This window comes from Ovis canadensis, chromosome 11 (genome assembly GCF_042477335.2).
Source record: "Ovis canadensis isolate MfBH-ARS-UI-01 breed Bighorn chromosome 11, ARS-UI_OviCan_v2, whole genome shotgun sequence".
Classification (NCBI taxonomy): domain Eukaryota; kingdom Metazoa; phylum Chordata; class Mammalia; order Artiodactyla; family Bovidae; genus Ovis; species Ovis canadensis.
Window position 1 is genome coordinate 43,996,952 of NC_091255.1, and position 15,618 is coordinate 44,012,569.

The following is a 15,618-nucleotide window of genomic DNA, read 5'->3' on the forward strand; positions in this document are numbered from 1 at the left end:
AAGGTGGCCCCCAATGGAATAAATCCTTTCGCAATGTATATTGTTTGTATACTTAAATCATGTTGTACACTTTAAATATCTTACAATTTTGTCAACTATACCTCAATAAAACTGATGGGTGGGCAGAGGGAGGGCGGAATCCAAGTAGGTATGGCACATAGAGGTGACGATAGTCGTAAAGCTCTAATCCTTGAGGTGGTCCAGGGATTCAGTCCCCTCCATCCAATCCAAGACAGATGTTGCCACCCCTATATCTAGCTTCCAGGAAGTCGGGAAGTAGGATTACCTCTTCTTTTGCAAAGCACAACCTTAAATTTACCACCTTCACTTTTTCACATCTCTTTGGCCAGAACTTAGTCCTGTGGCTCTATCTACCTGCAAGCTAATAAAATCAAGCTAATTAATATAGCCATAGCTTCCCATAGTTACATTTCCTCCCTCCTTCCCTCTCTCTTGTGGTGAGAACACAGATCTACCCAATCTAGCAAATTTGAAGTATACAATACAGTACTGTTAATTGCAATCACAGTGATCAACATTAGATTTCCAGTTTGAATTTATAATTTCCATACAAATACATCTTGTCTCTGTTAAAGCACCCAAATCAATATCCTAACAAATCAAAACTCTTTACAAAATAACTCCTGCATGTTTTAAGGTCATCTCAGAAATCCAGGCCCACTATCCACATAGCTTTTCTGTTTTGGAGTAGTTACAACTTCTCACACTCGCCCAAACACTGAATCCCTGAGAGCTTCTCAAGAGCAAGAAAGATATTAATATCTTTTATTTCCAGGGAATCCTTGATGTATATAGTACAGTTTGGGCAACTGAGCAGATCCCTGGCAGACAGCTGTTTGACTGGCTCAGTGCCAAGAATGGACAGAATGCAGGGGGAAGAGGGACAGGCATAAAAATATGTGTGTATGTGTGATCTCTCAGGCCAATATAAATAATTTATATGGTATTTACACTCTATTAGATTAGCCAAGTACCTAAAAAAAGAATACAGAGCAATACAACAAAACAAAAGTAACTCAATGACTCTTTCCTTGAGATGAAACATTTTAATCTGATGATAGCATATAACACTGTACATGGAGCACCCACAGCTCCAAGAGTTTCCCTCCAAATGAAAAGCAAGTTCTCCGAAATAACCAGGTTTGAAATGGCCTGGTCCTTGCCTGCGGGAGGAGGGGAAACTAGCATGGGATGAGCATTGTGGTCTGCTTCCAAGTCACTCGTAGATCCAGTTCTGAGCACAGCTCTTGTAATTCACCAGTTCCTCAGGGTGAAACCACAAGGCAATCTCCTTCTCTGCACTCTCCACGGAATCACTGCCATGGATGATGTTCCTGGATGGGGAAAGAGATGGCCAAAACCAGGATTAAACTGCCCAGAAGCTCCCCTCATTCCCATTGCCAGAAAGCCTACAGCCACAAGAGCAGGATAAAAAAACAAAGCTCCATGTACATTATTCCTTGTCAAAAGAAGAAACCTATGATTGCCATCAAAGTAAGGATAAAGAATTCCCTCCACACAGCCAGCCCTCTGATGTTCAGCCCATCTGAACACTAATGCAAGCAGTGGGAGCCTTCAGGAAGACTCTGGCCAGGTTCTACTCTCCCAGCAGAGGCACAACCATAGTGATGATGATGACCAAAGGCAGAGGGCCTGCAAGGCCAAACTAAGAAAAGCCAAAGTAAGAAAGAGGGAAACAATACACTCTGATTATAAATGGATCTGTATATGGCATCATGTCTACCCTCAGCTGCAGAAAACCAAATTCTTACTGTACCTAACTTGGATTTTAGAGAAGAGTAAAATGCAACAACCCCTACCTGCCAACTTGGATGCAAAAGTCCCCACGGATGGTCCCTGGCTTGGAGTCCGCAGGGTTGGTCTCCCCAAGCATCACTCGACCTGTCTTCACAACATTCAGTCCCTCCCAGACCTCCAAGGACAAAAGAAGATATGGTTAAGGAAAAAAATCAATCTCAGCAGAAAATCTGAAAACTATTAATTCAAAAAGAAAATAAAAGGCTCTCATAAAATGGCATTCATTCATCGAACAAGTATTTATGGGGCATCTAAGTGTTCAGCACTGGGAATACTGGTCTTCCTGCACTCTTCTTGCTTTTCTACTATCTATTCTTGACACAGCAGCCAGAGTGGACTTTTTAAAATACCAAGTGTAAAACACTCCTACAGCCTCCCAGCAGTCATGAAGTACAGGGCCAAGACAGCCCCACATAATCTGGCCTCTGCCTCTGCCACTGAATAAATCTCACCCAACCTTCCCTTTCACCCACCAGGTTTCATCTATTCCAAACGTCCTTCTGTACTTCAGAAAGTTCCCAACCCCAGGTTCTTTGCACATGCTATTTTCTTGGTTGAGAATGCTCTTCACTCTATATTTGTGCATAGCCGGCTCCTTCTCATGCAGATCTCAGTTTGAAAATCATGTTTCTTGACCACTCAATCTAATGTGGCCACTTCCTATTATGTCATCTTATTTCATTTCTGTGCATCACTAATCATTAGCTGCTATGTATGATTTTTGGTTTCTTTATTATCTGCCCATCCTCCCTTTTCAGGATATACAGGCAAGGAAAGCTATGAAAACAGTTACCTATTTTTGTCTCATTCATGATTATATCCCCAAGTGTCTAAAAAAGAGCCTGGCACAAAGATGACAACCAATACGTGCTCAAAGAAGAATTACTACAATAAATAAGACACAATCTCTCTACCCTCCAGGAGCTTACAATCAGGCATATCTCTCCTGATGTCTCCCAGATATGAGTCTTCAGCTCACCAAGCAAATGTATTTTGCCTTTGGTGAGTCAGAAAACTCATACCCTAATTGTCCAATGCCCCAGTCTCAGCATCCTCGCATCAGTGAAGACCTGGCATTAGGAGCAGGAATCACAATATTCACTCTTTGCTCCCAACTGAGCCATCTGTATCAACATCCCAAACATGTACACTCACCATGGCAACCACTGGCCCTGAGTGCATGTATTTCACCAGGCCAGCAAAGAATGGACGGTCCTTCAGGTCAATATAGTGCTCCTTGAGAAGGTCTTCAGAAGCCTAGCCCATAAGATAGAGAAAGAAATTTCATTCCCAAACTATTTAAGCACAATTTAGTTATTTCCCACTCACCAATCCTGCTATTTAAAACGTGAGCTCTCAGCTCACTTGTTCTATTATAATCTAATTCACTCAACTTACCAAAAGTGACAGGGACTATAAGTGCTCCAGCTTTTACCAATTTTCCCCTGTTGTCCTTGATTGATCAGCATAAAATTACAGAACACTAGAACTGAATCCAGCCATGGTATTTTAGACAGGAAAACTAACAATACGATGAATTTGCATTCCCAAACAATTCTCAACTAAAATGTTAGAGGGAGGTGGTCTCAGCATTGGATGAAAAGCAAACTGAACCAGAGCATTTCTCATCACATTTAAAAAATAGCAAAGGCCCAGTGCAGTGACCATGCAATTTCCACAGGTATTGCAAACCACCCAAAAGCACATGCCATCTAACAATAAGTCACTTTACTAAAGAATAAATCTTTCACGTTGCAAGGCTGGTATCTGGGAACAAATCAGACTAGTTATAGAGAGCAAACCATCTGCTTAGCAATGCCAACTCGACTCACCTGTGTTTCCTCTTTGCTACCACTTACATGCTCCTTAAGGGTCTAATGAGATCCCTTAGTTTTCCCAGTTCTGTAGTACTGCTTCGTACAGAATGCTGCACACTTCAGTGATACACACAAACGTGGGGATTTGCTGCCAAAAAGCACATCCTGAACATGCTATCGTTCAGCCCCATTGATCGTCTCTTGCCAAAGTAAAATTACACAGCCACATCGTCACCCCGTTAGTATTCATCCTGACCCATCCCTCAATCCATATGGGAGACTTGCAGTGATTGTCTCCTGATGACCTTCCCTTACCAACATTCTTTTAATTCTATTAATTGGCGCTGGCTTTTTTTGTGTGTTGGTGCGGGAGGCGGGGACAGGTGGGAGGGAACTCAAGTTTTCCTTCACATCAGATTTAAATAACCCTGTATGCTCATGGCAGCTATCCCCCATCCCATTCTTCACCAAGTCCAGGCCCTTGATAGGAAACAGTCTAAAGGACAAAATGTATGCACTTAAGGGTCAGAGAGCCCTGCGTGAAAATCTAGCTACGTCACCAACTGGGTAACCACACGTTACTCAAACTCTCCAAGCCCCAGTTAGCTTCCTTATCATTAACAACCATGGGAATAGAAATAGATACTTCTCTGGGTTGTCATGAGAGCTAGTGAGAAAACACATGTGCCCAACACATGGTAAATATCTGATCAATAATACTTTGATTTCCCTTTATCTTCAAAACCTAATTCAATATACAAACTCTCTGGAAAGCACTGCTAATCCAATCCCTGGTTCTAATCATTCTATCATGCTATCCCCTCAGCATTAACAGCAGTCTGCTCCCTTTTATATTAACACACTTTTTCTAAAACATCACATGGGAACTATAGTGCAAATCAAACAAAATTTAAAATGCACTAGATGGGGAATTTCCTGGCAGCCCAGTGGCTAGAATTCAATGCTTTTACTGCCAGGGCTGAGGTTCGGTCCCTGGTCAGGAAACTAAGATCCCACAAGCCATGCAGCGCAGCTAAAAGATAAAATGCACTGGGAAAGTCCAAAGTTGACTCTCTTTCTCTGATTCATTCACTAAAGGTGACTCTTAATAGGGAAAAAAAAGATGATCCCCTAATGTATTTGCTTTGAGAATTTAAGTTATTTCCCAGGTGTGTTTGAAGAAGGGTTCTTGGCCAATCAATCCTTTGGAGTTTTTGAAATATTGCTTTGCAGGTATCTTGCAAGGGCATTTGCTCTCTGTTTCAGGTGGGCCTCCCCAAGGGCACAGCCACAGCTTTCCCCTATATGCCCAGATAGCGTCTAATACATGCTAGACACTAGGCAGGTGGTAAACAATGATAAAAAGACTTCCTTGCTGAAAAACAATTTGCCTCAAATGGTGGGGGGGTGGGGGCAAAGGTGAGGGTCAGGGAGTCTCTAAAATGATCTGCTCAGGAAGCTCAAGATCAGCAGCTCAAACAGGTCCAGGGCTTTGTGTCAGAAATCACTGTGTTACAGTAATATGTGGAACTCTGCACTGCCAAGAGAAAAGGGAGGCTACTTCTGAAAGTCCTGAATAACTCGCTGTATTCCAAGACTCGGTGGAGAGGCCACAGTTTCAGGACATTTATTCACTCTAAATGGAGAAATCTAAAATGATCTGAAGGGAGAGAGAGGCTGACCTACGGTGTTCCCCTATTTCTATGAAGTAATAGAAACAGCAAGAATGAAGTCCACTTACCCGCATGAATTTCATGGCAACAAGACGGAATCCCTTTTGTTCAAAACGCTTGATTATTTCTCCCATGAGGCCTCGCTGGACTCCATCGGGCTTGATGGCAATGAAGGTGCGCTCGCTGCTGGCCATGGTCCTGGGGATAGGCAGGTGGAGGGATGAAGCAACACTGAATATCCTGTCTACCTCATTATCCTTCTCAAGCAGATTATCCCACAAAGCTGCTTTAAATCTGTGACATCAATTCCAGGACTCTCTAGTAAAAACCTAATTCCACCTCAGTCCCCCCATCTATGAATTAATATCCCGGAGTGGAGAAGGGTCGAAAAGCCGGGGTTATAATTCATTTGATTGAATAAGCTTCTGTTAAGTCATATCAAGTGGATGTGACTGCCAGTTCACCCTCAATCTGGACCCAGGCGATCAGAGGCTCCTCACTCCCTCCCCTGTCCTTGGAATATACACTCTGTACACTGTTCCCATAGCAGGAGCCATTCAAGGATGCAGCTTTGAGAGAGGTAAGGTGTTATTGAGACCATCTGCACAGAACATGTGACTGAACCCAGTTAAGGCCTCTATATGATTTAAGATTCTGCTGGGTGGGTACAATGCAATCAGCCAAGATAAGCCTCATGTGTATGTTCCCTGTCTTATTAAAACTGCCACCTTCCAACCTAGAGTGGTCTGCCTCTTTGGTCTCTCCTTGCCCTCTACTTACAGGGCCAATTTGTGAACTAATAATTGGGGAACCAGCCAAGACACTGAAGAAATGGGCCTTGAGAAAGAAGCATCCCTAGAGGAACTCCAAGCTGAATATCTACCTCTATGTGGGGAAGGTGGCCTGTATGTCTGATGCTTGTGGACCACTACAGGAGAACAGGGATGCCCCGGAAACCCTGGCTACTTTAACATGTTTGTTAGAGAAACTACACAGGCAACAATGAAGAGAAATGAATGGCCGCCACAGCGGGCAAGCCACTGGCCCCAGATGCACCAGAGGCTGAAGCTTGAGTTAGCTGGAAGAAGAGCTGAAGTCAGAGAAGAACATGCAGGTATCCACTGCTCTGCCAGCTCTGGGGCTGGGAGACAAGGTAAAAGAGCAGGCTGATAAGTTGGAGACCTTAGCTTTTATGTAGCAAAGCTAGGAGGGCACAAGCTGCTGCAGATTAACGTCCAAGTGCTGTGACAAAGCCTGATTAGCGCACTAAGAGACAGAATCCTCGGGAAAGTGAGAAGCACAAAGGGGAGGATGTTGTAGTGATTGACAGTGAAACAGATGAAGCACTCGACGTTGTCCAACCCCTAATACAAAGAAAAATTTTAATCAGTAATTACCCTAGACTTATGGAAATAGAGAAATACACCCCAAAACTTCTAAGAGAAAACTTGCATTCTTTCTCTGTCTCTTGAAATTGTAAATCTTACCATGTGTTTGAAATGTAAATATCACAGGAGATAATTAAAACATTGCCCACAGATTGAAGAAAGAGGGTGGGGAGGGGTGTGAAAACATAGTCTGCTATAGGACCGCCCTCCCACAAAATCTAGGCTTCAGCGTCCATCAAAGACAAGTACAAAAAAAAACCTTGTTGGCCACGCTGTGAGGTTTGAGTGATCTTACTTCTCCAACCAGAGACTGAACTCGTGCCCCCTGCAATGGAAGCATGGGGTCCTAACCACTGTACCACCAGGAAATTCCCAAATTTTTAAAGTCTTCTCTACAAATATTAGTAAAAGGCTTTAGCCATGTGAGTGGATACCGGATTCATGGCTCAAGTTTTGGAGAGACAGCTATGGATTCTTTTATATCACCTATATATATATAGGTGATATATATATATTTCTATGGATTCTTTGTGTCTGTCTGTATTTCGTATGTCTATGGATATATGATATATATATAGGTGATATATATATATATTTCTATCTCCAGAGAGTATTGTCAAAATCAATTTGTAAAAAAGCTCTATTTAGTTGGCCTAAAGAAAAATAAGCTTTGATATCAATAGTGTACTTATGAAAGCTGAAACAACTTTCATGTGCTCAAAGGACAAAGTTTTGTTGGACTACTGGTCTGTTCCTTACAGGATTGTGAGAGGCTTTTCTTTACCTTTTGAGTAACTTGCCTAGAAAAAGATTCTGTGTTTTATCAAAATTTCTTGTGCTTCATGTTATCTTTCTCAGGTCTTTGATTCACAAACATTTTTTTTTTTTTTGCCTTTGATGGAAGCTGAGGACTAGATTTTGTGTGAGGGGGGGTCCTCTAGCAGATTGTTTCCACACCCCTCCCCACCCTCTTTCTTCAATCTGCGGGCAATGTTTTAGTTATCTCCTGTGATATTTACATTTCAAACACGTGGTAAGATTTACAATTTAAAGAGAGAAAGAATGAAAGTTTTCTCTTAGGAGTTTTGGGGTGTATTTCTCTATGAGTCTTCTCTATTAAAAGGGCTAAGTTTGGGTTGTTTTGTTTTTTTATCAATTATGTAACTTTCTGTATTTGCCTTTGGAGTCTTTGTAACTTAAGTTAAATAGAAAACTATTAATTCACAGGGACCTAAGATCCTATTTAATCGTGTTTTAAAACCTTTTGGTATTTTTGATAAGCTCTCCAAAAATTTATTCCTAAATAAAAGTTTTGTTGACCTAGAACTAACTCTCGGATTTTCCAGAGAACCTCTAGAACAATTCAAAAGATATATTCTCTTTCCTTATAAAAGAGAGATATTAAACTGATTAGCCTATTTAATATACTAAATTATATGGGAAACATTATCAAATAAGTGATGTTAAACTTTCTTTGGGGTATATTTGTATGAAATTTCTAAAAATCTGCTATGTCTTGGTATAATGTTATCAACTATAATTTGTAAATGTGTATCCAAAAAAAAATCACATTTTCTTATCAATTGAATTACAATGAACTCTCATAAGATCTTTGCTACTACTAAGTCACTTCAGTCGTGTCCGACTCTGTGCGACCCCATAGACGGCAGCCCACCAGGCTCCCCTGTCCCTGGGATTCTCCAGGCAAGAACACTGGAGTGGGTTGCCATTTCCTTCTCCAATGCATGAAAGTGAAAAGTGAAAGTGAAGTTGCTCAGTCGTGTCCAACTTCGCGACCCCATGGACTGCAGCCCACCAGGCTCCTCCATCCATGGGATTTTCCAGGCAAGAGTACTGGAGTGGGTTGCCGTTGCCTTCTCCGATAAGATCTTTAGCTATAGCCATTTAAAAGGTTTTTTTTGTCATTTACAGTCATTGTTTTACTCTGATGATTTGCAAAACTGTTCCTGCAAAAGTGTTTCATCTTGGACTTCCCCGGTGGTCCAACGGTGAGGAAGCCGCCTGCCAGTGTAGGGCACACAGGTTCGATCCCTGGTCCGGATTCCATATGCCACAGGCAACTGAGCCTGCGCACCACAACTACTGATCCCACGAGTCACAAGTACTGAGCCCAGGTACCGCAACTACAGAGCCTGCATACCCTAGAGCCTATGCTCCAAAGAGAGGTCACTGCCATGCAAAGCTCAAGCACCACAACTAGAATAGCCTCCACTCACTGCAACTAGAGAAAGCCTGCATGCAGAAATGAAGACCTGGTACAGCGAGAAAGAAATTATTATTTTTTTTAATGTGCTTCAACTTCAAGGAGATTTATGGAATACTTTTTACAAGCATAAGTCACTGATAACTGAGATCAATTTGCCTTCATGTGAGAGAGGCAGAAATGGACATTTCAAGGACTTCCCCATGGCTACCTGCACAACCCCACATGCCAAAGGGTGATAGCCCAAGGCTTGTCCCTGTTTCCTTTCCCCACTTCGATAAAACAGGTCCATTACATCAATGATATGATAATGTTAACAAGTGATGACTTGCCCCTGCTGTGGGACACTCTGCAGGCTTTGTTGGAACATCCATGAGGGAGAAGGTGGGCAGTGCATTCACAGAAAATTCAAGGCCCAGACACCTTGGTAAAGTTTTTGGCAGTCCTTTGGTCACATAAATTGTCCCAGAAGTTGTCACTGTTAAGGTACAAGCTTATCCAACCCCTAAGAACGTGAAACAGGTACAAGGCTTTGTAGGAACTGGGGGGTTTTGGAGGACTTTTATTCCCCACCTGGCACAATGCCTCCATCCCTTATATCACCTGGTAAAGACAAGGCATACGTGGGACTGGGGATTACAGCAGCAGTCTTATTAGAGCAGCAGATTATTTTGCCTTTGAGATGGAAAAGAATACCAGTGAGGCAAATTAAAGCTCTGGGCACTTCCCAAGCTGGGCTACCATTTGAGTTAGATGTACCTATAATTCCGGAAGGTCTGAGTTGGGCACTGTGGCAGAGAAGGAGAGTACCCCTAGGATTTTGGTTCCAGCTCTGGAAGAGAGCAGAAACCCAATACACCCCACAAAGCAACAGCTTCTAACACTGTACACAATGCTCCTCTGGGCAGAGCTTCTCACAAAGGAACAGCACATCATGGAAAGAACTTCCCTTCCTTTGAAGGGGTTGTTAAGAATAAGTTCCATCTACCCACCTCTGAGTGAACTCCGGGAATTGGACAGGGAGGCCTCTGATGGACAGGGAGGCCTGGCATGCTGTGATTCATGGGGTCGCAAAGAGTCGGACGCAACTGAGCGACTGAACCAAACTGAACCCACCTCCGCCAGGGCTCAAACCCTCACAATGACTAAATGACCTGTCCATTTGTAGCAGATGAGCACCCTACCACCAGTCCACTGTCTCTAGAAATGTGGGCGCTTTAGGCCCTATCCCTGGAGGAAGAAATGGCAACCCACTTCAGTATTCTTGCCTGGAGAATCCCATGGACAGAGCCACCATCTTGGTTCCCTCCATTGGCCTGGAGGACATTAAAACATACAGACAGACCCTTACTCAGTTCATCCAGCAAGTCTTAAATGACTTGTGCAAAGCCCATCTTAACCGAATACTAAAATAATCTTTAAAGAGAAAAGCTGTCCTCTAAAACAGAATAGCCTTGGACATTATTACTGCCCCTTAAGGGGACTTAGTAAATCAATGGTTCAAATTATGGGGCTCTTGATGGAGAAAACTGTTATTTATTTTGAGAATCATCTAAATCTGTCTTTTCTCTTGCACGTGCCTTTATATTGTTGCTGTGGCATCTGCCTCCACTGCAGTCAGATAGCTGCCAAACAAGCCACCTCCACGTGGCAGAACCACTTGCTGACTTCTCAGGGCACACTTCTGACCCTGCAGAAGGAGAGGGGGTGAGACTGTAAGGGCTGGTCACAAGGGATGGAGTATTGGAGGAGGTTTTGACCATCAGTTGACACTCCAGCTGATCCCAGCAATTGCAAGCTCCTCACCCCCACCCCTGTCCTTGGGATTTACACTCTGCCTACTGTCCTCACATTAGGGGCTGATCCAAGGACAGCAGCCTTGAGAGAGTCAGGGGTTGTTGAGGCCATCTGAACTGAACCACGTGACTGTACCTAGTTAAGGCCTCTATATATAATTTTAAAATTCTGGTGGACAAGAGCAGAGATCTACTCATCTTGCAACCACCCAAGATAGGCCTCAGACTCTGTTGCTCATTACACCTGCCACATACCAATCTGAGTGGCTGGCCTTTCTTTTGCCTTCCTTTCCTTCTGTGTACAGGAGCCAGTTTTCAAACTAACACAGTATTGTGTACCCAATACTGTGGCAGAACTAAGGCAGGAGATTTTTAAAAAGACACTATCTTTCTTAACTATCCAGATGAGGGAAACCACAGTGATAATGTAAAGAGCAGTCTGAAATGGGGTTTGACCTACTGCCACAGTCATGGTTTTAGACCTAGAAGGGGTATTAGAGATTCTTTCATTACAATCTCCTTTTACAGAGCACCAGAATGAGGACCAAAATCCAGATCACCCAACCCTATGCAACTTATGCTATGTCATGAGACATAAAGCATATTCTGACCAATAAATGGTGGATTGTGGGAACACTAAAACCATGAGTAATATCTGACATGGGACATCACGCTGGAAGGAAGCCTAGAGAGAACCGATTCTAAACTTTTCCTTTTACAGAGAAGACTGGGCTCAGAAACTGATCCTTCTCCACAAGATGAGAAAGGAGTCCTTTTATCTTGAAAGACAATCCCTCTGGCAATTTCTGGCTCTCTCTTCCTGTACTTTAGTTACCTCTTATTACAGCACTGTAACAATATATTTGAATTTTCTGTTTATCTGTCTTTCCACTGGCCTGCTGCATCTATACAGGGATGGTTTACTTCTGTGTCTGTCCTACTACCTAGCCACAGGGCCTAGCACTCGATAAGAGCAGAGAAAATCTCTTAAATGATAATCACCCTGCACCTCCAAGAAAAAAAGACAAAGCCCCAAAACTGGTGGAGAACTCCTAGTGGAAGCTTAAGGTAAGCACCGCTTCCCCAGGAGAAAATGGGACTAAAGCGCCACAAACAGTCCCTAAGGACATACACCGACACACCCAGCTGTCATTCATTCTGTGTGTACGTGTAGGTGCGTGCTCAGTCGTGTCCCACTCTTTGCGACCCTGTGGATTTTAATCCGCCAGGCTCCCCTGTCCATGGGATTTTCCAGACAAGAGTACCAGAGTGAGTCATTTATTGCTGCCCAGAAACAAGACACAACCGCTACAGTCGCGGAAAGGCAGCCACCGGCAAAGATAAGTCCACGTGGCGTTGGACGTGAGCTGACAGGTTTGGACCAGTAGTCGGGCGCTTCCCTCCGATCCGATCCCCCGGCCAGCTCTCTCAGCAGAACAAGTCCCACCTCTTCACCTCCTCCTTCCCAGACTCCACTCGTTTCCCTTTTCTCTCAGGAGCCCGAACTCTTCTTACCAGCCCTCCTGCTACCTGGCCTTCAACACCGTCTGCGGCCGCCAGCACCGGAAACGCGCCCAGGTCCTCCAGGTTCCTGGCACCCACCCGCGCGGAACGCTTCTGCCTAGATCGGCTGCAGGAGGGCCCGTTTTGCTGCACACCGCTCGCCTACGCTTCCTCCTGACAGTCCGGCGTCGTTCCAGGGAGCAGCTGCTAGTCTTGTTTTTCCCTGCACTTCCGGCAAGCCACCTTCCGCCATTTTAAAAGTTTTATTTTTTTCGTTAAGATTCTTTGATTCACTTTCTTTTTTCTCGACCAAATTGGCTCCCGAGAGGTGGCGCTCACGCGAAGTCTGAAGAGCTTCTGACCTAGAAGTAGACCGCAGCCTTGTTTTTACATGTACTCGTTCTTTCCAGCCAAGCACATTTACTTATCCAAGTAGCGTCTGTGTACCAGGCGCTGTTTCAGGGTCTGGGGTATGGCAGTAAGTTTTCTTGAAGCTGGCGATGGGATTGAGAATGGGGATAAACAATAAACAAATGAGCAAATTCGTATGCAATATATTATGTAAATGCTGTTTTTAAAAGCAGGATTGAGGGGAAGGTTGAGAAGTGAATCCGCCTGCCAGTGCAGGGGACAGTGGTTTGATTCCTGGTTCAGGAAGATTTCCCCATGCCAGGAGCAACTAAGACTGGGTGAGCCGCAACTGTTGAGCCCGCCCACTGCAACTACTGAAGTCCATCCACACAGCTAGAGGCCACTGTTCCACAATAAGAGAAGCTACCACAATGAGAAGCCCGGGCCCCACAACTAGAGAGTAGTTCCCCTTGATGCAACTGCAGAAAACCCAGGCAAAGCAACAAAGACCCAGCACAGCCAGAAATTAATTTTTTTTAAGTAGCATGGAAGAGGTCAGATTTCTAAAACACATGCATACAAGCACACACATACACAGAACATCCTAGGAAGATCTGGTAAAACATTTAAATCCAAAAGACACAGGAATAAAAGTTTCCCAGTAGAAGGCCTTTATTTAAAAACAGAATTCTGAAGATATTTTTATCAAGCCAGCTTTATAATTTAACTTCATGTAGGATAAAAGAGTTTCCTCATTTTTAGGGCATGATTTTCTTTAATTTCCAATTAAGTAAATGCTTATAAGTTGTGTATGTACATTAGCCTGACTGGAGTACTAGATGTTTGGCAATTTATTGTTTGTTTTTTCTTTAAACCTTTATTTCTCATTCTGAAGTCGGTTTGTCAAACTAAAATTGCTAGTGATGATCGTGTATTGAGCCAATGCTCTCATATTGAGCCAAGCTTGAGAGCTTGACTCCTCTAGGTTTGACCCCAGAGTTGTTTGAGTCCTGTCTTACGTGTCTTGGGTTCTTCCGGTGGCACATAAGTCTACCATGGGTGATCAGATTGCAGAATTGCCGGTTCCGTTGGTTTTTATTTTGTATTGGAATATAGCCGATTAACAATGTTGTTGTGATAGTTTCAGGTGAACAGCAAAGGGACTCAGCCATACATATACATGTATGGATTCTCTCGAAGTCCCCCTACCATCCAGGTAGGCACATAACATCGAGTAGAGTTCCATGTGCTATACAATAGTCCCTGTTGGTATCCGTTTTCAATAGTGTGTGCATGACCTTCAGAAGTCTCTAACTTTCCCGGCCCCCTGGCATCCATAAATTTATTTTCCAAATCTGTGCATCTCTTACTGTTTGTAAGTAAGTTCAGTTGTATCATTTCTTTTTAGATTCCAAATATAAGGGATGTTATACAATATTTCTCCTCTGTCTGATTTACTTCACTCAGTATGACAATCTCTAGGTACATCTATGTTGCTGCAAATGGCATTATTTCATTCTTTTAATGGCTGAGTCATTTTCCATTGCATATACATACCACATGTCTTGGGGCTTCCTGGGTGGCCTGAGTGGTAAAGAACCCGCATACCAGTGCAGGAGACGTAAGAGATACAGGTTCCATCCCTAGGTCAGGAAGATTGCCTGGAGAAGGAAATGGCAACCCACTCCAGTATTCTCACCTGGAGAATCTCATGGACAGAGGAGCCTACCGGCTACAGTCCATGGGGGTCACAAAGAGTCAGACACGACTGAAACAGCATGCGCTCATGCACACAATCCATTTTCTATCGACGGACATTTAGGTTGCTTCCGTGTCTCAGCTACTGTAAGCTGTGTTGCAATGAACATTGGGGTGCATGTATCTTTTCAGCTCATCTTTTTCTCTGGATATATGCCCAGGAATGGGATTACAGGGTCACATGGTAGCTCTGTTTTTAGTTTTTTAAGGAACCTCTATACTATTCTCCATAGTGGCTCTACCAATTTACATCCCCACCAACAATGTAGGAGGGTTCCCTTCTCTCCACACCCTCTCCAGCATTTGTTGTTTGTGGATTTTTTTGGTAACAGCCATTCTGACTAGGAATAGCTAGTGTGAGGTGATAGCTTATTGTAGTTTTGACTTGCATTTCTCTAATAACTAGTGAGGTTGAACATCTTAGTGGCGTTTAACACTTTTTCGAACATCTGTTGTTCGAAATGAACATCTATTGGCCATCTGTATTTTCTCTTTGGAGAAATGTCTATTCAGGTTCTCTGCCCATTTTTCGAGTGGGTTTTTTGGTTTGATGCTGTTAAGCATCATAAGGTGTTTGTAAGTTTTGGAGACTAATCTCTTACCGGTCACATCATTTGCAGATAGTTTCTCCCCATCTATGGGTCGTCCTTTCGTTTTGTTTCCTTTGCTGTGCGAAAGTTTTTGGATTTAAGTAGATTCCATTTGTTTATTTTTGTTTTTACTTCCATTATTCTGGGAGATGGATTGAAAAAGATGTTGCTGTGATTTATGTAGAGAGTGTTCTGCCTGTTTTTCTCTAGGAGTTTTATAGTTTCTGGCCTCACATATAGATCTTTAATCCATTTTGAGTTTGTTTTTGTGTATGGATTTAAAGAATGATCTAATTTCACTTTTCTATGTGTGATCTAATTTCATTTTTTTAATTTCATTTTTTCCAGTTTTCCCAGCACCATTTGTTGAAGAGATTGTTTTTCCAACATTGTGCAGTCTTGCCTCCTTTGTCATAGATTAGTTGACCGTAGGTGCATGGGCTTATTTATGGGTTTTCTATCCTATTCCATGGATCTATATTTCTATTTTTGTGTCAGTACCATACTGTTTTGATGACTGTAGTATAGATATGACTGTAGTATAGCTTTGTGTTATAGTCTGAAGTCAGGGAGCCTGATTCTCCAGCTTCATTTTTCTTTTTCAAGATTGCTTTGGCTATTTGAGGTCTTTCCTGTCTCCATACAAATCTTCAGATTTTTGTTGTTGTTGTTCCAGTTC

The 15,618-nt window shown here is 43.0% G+C and overlaps 1 protein-coding gene across 4 annotated transcripts; it reads right to left on the reverse strand.

The window, feature by feature from the left end:
* Positions 1–1,047: 1,047 nt before the first annotated feature.
* LOC138447549 (nucleoside diphosphate kinase A 1) lies at positions 1,048–12,960 on the reverse strand. 4 transcript variants are annotated; one of them, XM_069603648.1, is made up of 5 exons: positions 12,253–12,960; positions 5,398–5,527; positions 2,995–3,096; positions 1,842–1,954; positions 1,048–1,355 (listed from the first exon to the last, which is right to left on the reverse strand). In XM_069603648.1, exons 2-5 carry the CDS (start codon positions 5,521–5,523, stop codon positions 1,238–1,240), a joined length of 459 nt encoding a protein of 152 aa, XP_069459749.1. In that variant the 5' UTR covers positions 5,524–5,527; positions 12,253–12,960; the 3' UTR covers positions 1,048–1,237. The 4 variants fall into 4 exon arrangements, with proteins under 4 accessions (XP_069459749.1, XP_069459752.1, XP_069459750.1 ...); XM_069603651.1 differs by having other exon boundaries at positions 12,185–12,366; XM_069603649.1 differs by having other exon boundaries at positions 12,193–12,345.
* Between the last annotated feature and the right edge of the window lie 2,658 nt (positions 12,961–15,618).

Excerpts from the sequence above, each read along its gene's own strand:
- LOC138447549 (XM_069603648.1), bottom strand. The coding sequence starts at position 5,523 with ATGGCCAGCAGCGAGCGCACCTTCATTGCCATCAAGCCCGATGGAGTC. Across the intron at positions 1,955-2,994 it reads CAGGGCCAGTGGTTGCCATG|GTCTGGGAGGGACTGAATGT; the intron begins GTGAGTGTACAT and ends TTGTCCTTGGAG. Across the intron at positions 1,356-1,841 it reads TTTTGCATCCAAGTTGGCAG|GAACATCATCCATGGCAGTG; the intron begins GTAGGGGTTGTT and ends TTCCCCATCCAG.